Source organism: Eschrichtius robustus, chromosome 12 (genome assembly GCF_028021215.1).
Source record: "Eschrichtius robustus isolate mEscRob2 chromosome 12, mEscRob2.pri, whole genome shotgun sequence".
Classification (NCBI taxonomy): domain Eukaryota; kingdom Metazoa; phylum Chordata; class Mammalia; order Artiodactyla; family Eschrichtiidae; genus Eschrichtius; species Eschrichtius robustus.
The window spans coordinates 32,235,217-32,243,972 of NC_090835.1; the positions used below are offsets into that span (position 1 = coordinate 32,235,217).

The following is an 8,756-nucleotide window of genomic DNA, read 5'->3' on the forward strand; positions in this document are numbered from 1 at the left end:
GCCATTACAGACTATTGAGTAGAGTTCCCTGTGCCCAGTTTTTTTTTTATGATGGAGCTTTTTAGATAAATTATCTAGGGCTGTATAAATCACCCAAAGCTTAGTGGTTTAAAACAGTAGTATTCATTTAATACCTCTCACAGTTTCTCTATGTCAGGAATTCAGGAGTGACTTGGATACCCAGTCCTGTCTTGGAGTCTCTGTTAATATTGTGATCAGGTGTCATTTGGGGATTCAGTCACCTGAAGGCTTGAGTAGGGCTGGAGGATTCACTTCCCAAGTGACTCATTCACATAGCTAGCAAGTTGGTGTTGACTATTGACAGGAAACCTCAATTCCTCTCCATGTTGGCCTTTACACATGTCATGGTAGCTGGCCTCATGTGCTTGCCAATCTTTGATTGTGAGGTTATATTTGCTTACTTTTAATCTGTGGGAATCCTGTGGACCTAAATTAGGGAGGCTTTCTTCCAGAGAGAATTTGGTCAGCTTTTGCCAGGAACCATTATCGAAGTGGCCTGAAGTAAGAGAGTTCAGTTCGGTGCCCCCTGCCCCCGCCTACTGCTAGCCTGAGGATTAGAATCCTGGTTTCAGTGATACTAAGGATTTTTCCCTTGTGGGTTACCTTGTATTTATCGTTTGTTTACTGATCACTGCTCCCAGTTCTGATTTCATTTCTTGGTTGTTGGGTTTTTATTGTTTTGTTTGGTGAACAAACAACATTTCCCTTACTTATGGGGATCTCAGCAATGTATTTGAAGGTATATTTTACCCAGGATCTAATTGTTTTGTAGTTGAAGGGTCTTTCAAGGAATATGGTCCAGCATATTGCTAGAACAGAAATATCCCATTCACTCTCCAGTTTACTTCAAGTCTGGCTTTTTCCTTTACCCTCCAGTTTGCCAAGGTTTACAGTAACCCCCTTGTTAACAAACCTAGTGTATTTTCACTCAGCCTCTCAGCAGCATTGACACAGCTGAGCATTCATTTATTCTTTCATCTAGTATGAGCCGAGTACTGTTTTGGATGCTAGAATGAACAGAACAGACAAAAATTCTAGAGATAGGAAACAGGCAATAAACAATAAACATAATAAGCAGATATATAAGGGACTTCCCTGGCGGTCCAGTGGTTAAGACTCCATGCTTCCACTGCAGCGGGCATGGGTTCGACTCCTGATCAGGGAACTTAGATCCCACATGCTGCGCTGTGCGGGCAAAAAAAAAAAAAAACCAAAAACAAAACAACAACAAAAAAGGATATATAAAAAGGCAAAAGGTAGTAAATGCTTTTAACAAAAATTGGAGCAGGGCAGAGGGCCTCAGGAATCCTGAAAGAGAGGTTGAAATTTTTAAAGGGGCAGGAAGAGTAAGCCTTATTGAGAAAATGATATTTGAGGAAATACTTGAAGGAGGTAACAGAGTAGTCCATGAGGGATATGTGAAGGAAGAACATTCTAGGTAGTGAAAACAACCAGTGTAAACTCCTGAAGCAGGATTGTGCCTGTGTTTTCAGGAAGAGGTTCCGTGTAGCTGGAACAAAGTGAGCATGGGAGATGTAATAAGAGGTAAGATCAGATAGGGAAGGGGGGCTGGCAAATCATGTCAGAGCCTGTAGGACACTATAGAGACTGACTTTTACTGAGATGGGAAGCCATTTTTTTGAGCAGAGTTATGATATGAACTGACTTTTTTTTTTTCTGCCACACTGCACGCCTTGCAGGATCTTATTCCCAACCAGGCAACCAGGGATTGAACCCATGCCCCCTGCAGTGGAAGCACGAAGTCCTAACCACTGGACCGCCAGAGAATTCCCTGAACTGACTTGTTTTTAAATGATCCCTCTGGCTGCTTACTGTGTTGATAGAAAACCATAGGAGATCAAGGATGGAAGCAGGAAGACCACTTGAGATGCTATTGTAGCCATCTTTCTCCTTGACCCATTTTCCTCTCTTGGGTCACTTACTGTATCTCCAGATTTTTCTCTTGCCTTACTAGCTGTTTCCTTCTCTAGTTCCTTCTCCAGCACATCTTCTCCAATTTCCAAATGTTGGAATACCTCAGACTTGGTCCTAAGATCCTTCTTGTATCTAGGTCCATTCACTGGTGATCTCATGCAAGCCTCTAGCTTTTAATGGCTTTAATACCTATGATTTATGCTGGTAATGCACAAACTTAAGAGATTCAGCCCGGAGCTCATACTCATAAACCCAGTAGCCTACTTGCTATCCAAACTGGAACTCTTCACTTCTCGCCACACCTTTCCTCTCCTAATCCAGGCTTTCACACCCCAGTAAATGACACTATATTTGCTCAAGCCAAAAAACAGTCATCCTTAATGCCTCTCTTTCCTTCATCTCCACCAGTCCATCAGCAGGATGTGTTTTTCTATCCCTGAATGGATGAGCTATTTCCTCCACAATGCTATGTGTCAAATAACTTCAAAAATCTCAATGGCTTAAACAACGAATATTTATTTTTCTCACTCACAATACTGTAGGTCAGTTGGTGTTTGGCTGAGTTTGCCTGGGCTTGGCCTACTTGACTGCAGGCCGCTGGATGGGTTGGGGTCTGTGTGTTCATTCTGGGGCTCAGGCTAAGGGGCAGCAGCTACCCCAGGGATGACCACATGGTGATGTCAGAAGCTCAGGAGGGAAAACCAGTCATGCTGGCACATTTCAAGCTTCTGCTCACATCACTTCCCATTGGCTGAAGCAAGTCACATATACAAGCCTAAAGCTAAGGAGTGGGAAGTACACTATATCCACTATGAGGCCACAGCAAGGGGGTGGCTATATAATATATTATGGGGATTGAAGAATTGGTACTAATTATTCAATTACTCAGTCTCCCACAACCTCCTGAAGAATTGTACCTCTCCGCAAATCCACTATTAGCCATCATCTCTTGCCCCAGACAGCTATCTCTGTTTTCATCATACCTAGAACAATGCCTCGCATTAGTATATGCTCAGTAAAAAGGCATTGAATAAACAACTCCCAACTGATCTTCCTGGTTACACTCATCACTCTTCAGTCTCTTTCTACGTAGCAGCCAGGGTGGGGTTTTAAAACCGTAAATCCTATCTGTGATATAATAAAAAGAAATATATTTGGTCTTTGTCCCAAGTTCCAGGCCCACAGCTACTAAATTTCTTGGAATTTTCTGAGTAATAAGAGTGATAGGAGCATCTTTTATTCTAATGACACGACTCTTGGTGGGTTCTAGATAGCTTCAAGATGGGGGCTGGTTGCCAGAAAGACCAAACCTAGATTAGAGGCTTGTAACTTTCAGCCTCACCTCCCAACCTCAGGGGAGGGGAGAGGGGCTGGAGATTGAGATCAATCACCAATAGCCAATGATTTATTCAGTCTTGCCTATGTAATGAAACTTCCATAAAAACCCCTAAAGGACAGGGTTCAGAGAGCTTCCAGGTTGGCGAACACATTGAAATGGTGTTCACTGGGAGGGTGGTGTGCCCAGAGAGGGCATGGAAGCTCTCTGACCTTTCCCCCATACCATGCCCTATACATCTCTTCCATTTGACTGTTTCTGAGTTGTATCCTTTATAATAAACTAGTAAACATAAGCAACATGCCTTCCTGAGTTCTGTGAGCCGTTCTAGCAAATAATTGAACCTGAGAAGTGGGTCATGGGAACCCCAGAGGTACAGTCGGTTGGTCAGAAGTACAAGTGGCAACTTGGGACTTGCAAACTAGTTTCTAAAGTGGGGGTAGTCTTGTGGAAGTGAACCCTTAACCTGTGGGGTCTGCACTAACTCCAGGTAGTTAGTGTCAGAATTGAATTGTAGGATACCCTGTTGATGTCTGCAGAGAACTGGAGAATTGCTTGGTATGGAGAAACCCATACACATTTGGTGTCAGAAGTGTTGTGAGTAAAAACAGCTCAGACTATCATATTAGTCCCAACTTAAAACCCTGCCGTGGGTTCCCTTTGCTCTTGAACTCCTTACAATGGTCTGTATAAAGGCATCTATTATCCAGCCAGGCCTGGCTCTCCAAACAATAGCATCTGGTACCACTCACTTCCCTCTGGCTAACTGCCCTTTTCTTCCTCAAATATTCCAATGCTTTTCAGCTGCAAGACCTTTGTACTTGCTGTTCCTTCTGACTGGAATGCTTTTTCTCAAGATCTTGGCATGCTAGCTTTCTCTCATCCTCAGCTTCAGCTAAAATATCACCTCCTTAGGGAGGCCTCCCTGACCATCAATACTTAAAGACCCTCTTCCCATTCCACCCCTACCCCTGTTACATTTCATCACCATCACCTTGTTTATTCCTTTCGTTGAGTGTATCACTCTCTCAAAGTACCTTGTTTTGTTTATTACTAATCTCTAGCACCTAGAATGGTGTCTGGCACAGGTTAAGCGCTCTATAAAAATTCATTACGTGAGTATATGAGAAAACATTTCCTCCACATTTTAAAAGAAATTCTTTGCTATCTTTTATTTCCATCTACTCATCCACATATAAAATGTTGTGAGTCCAGATAAAATCAACTCAGGAGAAATAAAACTATTGCAACGTTTGTGTTCGTGAAGAAGAAATGGGGGACTGGAGTAGCTTCAGCATGTGTTGTGGCATCCTTGAAACTTGTGCCTCTAGGGCACCGATCTGTGGGGTTGAAGGTCTCAGTGAGGCCTCCTTCCACCTCCCTTACCTGACTTACCTTTTTTCTTTTTCCATTCTCATCCCTGGTTAATGTACGAGATTATTTACTTATTTACAATTATCGTTTGTTGCCTGCCTGCCCGCTCCCACCCCCACTGTGAGCTTCATGGGCACATGAAGGCAAGGATCCTATTCTGTTTTTTCTGGTACTCAGTAGATGTTCACCCAACTGTGGGATGAATGGATGAATGAATGAATGTTTCAAAGGAGAGAAAGGAATCCGGGAGGTCCTGAATCAGTCTCTTCCTCCAAGCCTTCCCAGAGTAAGGTCACCCTCACCATTGCACAGTCTACACCCCAAAACACTACAGGCAAAACCTCCACAAGGTATAAAGGTTTTACTGGTTTATTCATTGTCAGAATGGCTTTACTTGTATGTTTATAAGTCTATCTTGTGTGCCTGTTAAGGTTTTGTTTGTGAATCGTTTATTCACTCTAGAGCTCGTGTAAGGAGGAATTTAGCTTGGTATTTATGACATTGTGATAGCAAGTGACATTATGATAGGGCAAAATCTGATGAAGTTGAGCTCAGTCCTGTAGAGACTGTTTCCTCTGTTGACACAGACTACTTTTCCTCCTCCCACAAGAAAAGCCCAATAGTTGTTTAAATGCTGGATTAAGCTGAGCACTTAAATTTATCATCAAGAAGGTATTGGAAGAAGAGGAGTAGCAGAGTACAAGAACTGAAAGTGTCACAACCTTGGTAGGAAGTGGCCACTTCAAAATCTTCCCAATTAGCAGCTGTGTTTCTCTTTTAATTTCATGTTTTCTTAGGATGATGAAATTAAAATATTCTGCTCTTGGTTATTTTTCACAAACCTTATTGTCCTCATGAAAACCCTCCAGTCCCTCAAAATATCAACGGAGAGAAATTTTTCTTTAAAAGATGCAGTAAACTATGTTTTTTTTCTTTGAAACAACTATGATGGGAGAGAAATTCTTCCTTTAGTTTGAATAGTCATACTTTTTAGTTGCTTGGAGGCAGTTACATATGAATCTTCATATAAACTTGTATCTCTCTCATGTAAAAGAAAAGATGAAAGAAGAGAATTAGCTCATTAATTATTTAAAATACTTGGTGCAGCTGTTCCTTATGAATTAATCCAGGCACTTGGAAGACAATTAAGCTCAGTGTTAATAACATTGCAAACCTTTTCCAGTATGCTGCACTCCAAATACTATTGTGTTTTCATTGACAACATTCACTATTACATATGCATGTGAAAAACAGGCCTTTTCATCAGAATTACTATAATAGCATCAAGGGATTATTATTTTTTCCAATTTCTTTGGAAGAAAATTCACTTAGATTAGATTATTTATTACTTGACTGCTCTCCTATCTTGCCTGTATTAGGTAACTGGAGTTCATGAAAGTATAAACTTCAGAATAAAAAGCATGATTTTATACATTAATGATTTCAAATAAAAGAGGAGTGCTAGTCTGTGCATCACTTCTTTTCGAGAAAGTTAAGTCTGTATTCTGCTTAGGAGAGATAACACTTTTTGTCCCTGTAGGTGGCCCCCCTGGTGTAGCCATTAGTTGCTAATTACTTGCAAACAAATAAACAATTAACTCCTGGAGCTGCTGGCTGGGCCAGTGTTCATTGACATGCTAAAACTTTCTAAGACAGGATTTTAATTAGTGACGTTCTAAATCCAGCCCCCATCGTCAGCGGAGCCATAAGGTAAACTGCAGGAAGGTCCAGCCCGGTACACGTGGGGCAGAGGCAGCCAGGGAGGAGTGGAGAGGCCAGAGCTATAGCTCTGTGCAGCCCACACGAGGATGTCTCCCAGCCTTCAGGAAGGTGCTCGGCTCGGGAAAAGCAAACCCTCGCCCTGCTCCTTTTCAATTGAGAGCATCTTAGGACTGGACCAGAAGAAAGACTGTGTTCCGTCAATGAAACCCCACAGGCCCTGGGCAGACACCTGCGGCTCTTCAGGTACGCCACAACGTAATTTTAAAAATTCTTTGTTAATTCGTTTGCAATGTTTAATTTGGCCTTTTTCTCATACTACATAGACTTAGAGAAAAACTGCAATTTCATCCAATTACATAATTGAAGAATCTAGCACTTTTAATGCCTCCAGCTGAGTCCTATGGGAAATAAAAAGAACATCGGCCTTAGATCCAAGTGGATATGAAGTTCACCCACAGGAAATGCCAAGAACCTTCATTTTCTTCAGAAGATCTCTGGGTTTATTTGCCACATCAGATATTCTAAATCTCTTTTCACTGAAAAATAAATGACATTCAGAGGCCAAAATGTGTCCTCTATCAGCAAGGCAGGGTTCTCATTTTTATTTGCTTTTTGGATTTTGGTCGATGAAAGGTCAGTTCTCCTGTGAAACCCAGAAGAATTCTACTAGGAAAATTAAAGACAAGTTCCTGAAATTACTTCTTATAGAACTTTGTGGAATATAGAATTGGACATCTAAGGTGGGATTTATTTTTCTGTTTTTAGGGAAAGAGGTTAACCTATGTCTACATGTCCCGAGTCTTCCTCATGGGATCTCATTACCTTGTACTGTGGATCACTCAGTGCCGGAAGAAAGTGTTTTGAAATATGAAGATTACTTTTCAGCCTCACAAAGACTTTCTTTGAAAAGAGAGTTGAGTTGGTATAGAGGCCGAAGACCCAGAACCGCTTTTACTCAAAACCAGGTAGGAAGTTTTTTCAACCACCGATCCTAATACAAAGGCTTTAAGTGACACCCTGTTGGGCAAAAGCCTATCCACTTTGGGATCTCAGTTTAGAATCCTTATTAATGAAACAATAGACTGTATCTCTCTCTCTCTCTTTTCTTTAACAGTTTCTGGATAGTCATTTTTTTAAAAAGGCATACAGATTAATTGCCCAAGATTTAAATGCAATTATGTTGCTATACAAATTAAAGTCTTATTTTATGATGACATACCGAAGATCAACATTTTAAATAACTGCTTCCTTATTCTTAGATTGAAGTGTTGGAAAATGTCTTTAGAGTAAACTGCTATCCTGGCATTGATATCAGAGAAGACTTAGCTCGAAAATTGAACCTAGAGGAAGACAGAATCCAGGTAATTTTTTAATTTAGTTATTATTCGTGGTAATTAAAATGTTAAGAATAATAAAATAACATTTCTGAGATCTGTTTTCTTTTCCCTTAATTTTAGATCTGGTTCCAAAATCGGCGTGCAAAGCTGAAAAGATCCCATAGAGAATCACAGTTTCTCATGGCAAAAAAAACCTTCAACACAGATCTCCTGGAATAGATAGAAAACTAAACATGGGGAATTATCTTCCAATTGCGGAATATAAAGAATCAATGGGAATATCAAGTGTTAAAAATGTGATGTTTTCTTTTCTGTGTTTAATCTGAGTATTGTCTTTTTTTTCTGAAAATATATTGTAAATAATTACTATTATAACCTGGTACCTATTATACTTGGGCACTTCTAGTTACAATAAAGGCCTTTCCTATATATTTTAATAAACATTTTCAGAAAAAGCCAACTATTTTTTGTGAGCAAATTTAATCTAATAAATTAGTTTGCTAGAATCAGTAAACTCATGACTAATTAACTCCACAACTGGATTCCATTTACAAAATAATTCAAGTCAAATAATCTGAAGAATGGCACAAAGTTGTGATTTGTTTCAATAAGTTTCCTTCAACTGCATTTTGAAACATGATTATACTTAAATATATTAGTGTGATTTATTCATGAATCTTTTGTTCCTCTTGATTTCTGGCATAAAGCAGTGAGAATTTCTCGCCATATATCAGTACAAATCCTTACAGCATTCCAGTTTCAAGTTGTTTTTTTTTTAAGCAAAGTTATTATTGCCAAAGTAGAGATGTAAAATCATGAGTTATCTTATTCATGCCATTAGTATTGCATTGCACAAAAGAACTGAGCTACAAATAAATGCAAATTTTAAAATATTTTTCTAGTCCACTTAACGTACTTTACTTTCATTCATCAGAGTGAGAATGATCATCTGGCTTGTATCTATTTCTAGTTTAGTGATTTCCAATCACCTGTATATTTTGTTTCAAGTAATATGTTGACTGAGGAGGTAA

The 8,756-nt window shown here is 39.8% G+C and overlaps 1 protein-coding gene across 1 annotated transcript; it reads left to right on the forward strand.

The window, feature by feature from the left end:
- The first annotated feature begins 6,474 nt into the window (after positions 1–6,474).
- Positions 6,475–7,979, forward strand: HESX1 (HESX homeobox 1). Its single transcript, XM_068558978.1, has 4 exons — positions 6,475–6,631; positions 7,154–7,353; positions 7,648–7,749; positions 7,846–7,979. The coding sequence occupies exons 1-4, from the start codon at positions 6,475–6,477 to the stop codon at positions 7,942–7,944; spliced, it is 558 nt and encodes a 185-aa protein (XP_068415079.1). The 3' UTR covers positions 7,945–7,979.
- The last annotated feature ends 777 nt before the right edge of the window (positions 7,980–8,756 follow it).

Coding starts and splice junctions, on each gene's coding strand:
- HESX1 (XM_068558978.1), top strand. CDS start 6,475: ATGTCTCCCAGCCTTCAGGAAGGTGCTCGGCTCGGGAAAAGCAAACCC. Junction 7,354..7,647: donor CCGCTTTTACTCAAAACCAG/GTAGGAAGTTTT, acceptor CCTTATTCTTAG/ATTGAAGTGTTGGAAAATGT. Junction 7,750..7,845: donor TAGAGGAAGACAGAATCCAG/GTAATTTTTTAA, acceptor CCTTAATTTTAG/ATCTGGTTCCAAAATCGGCG.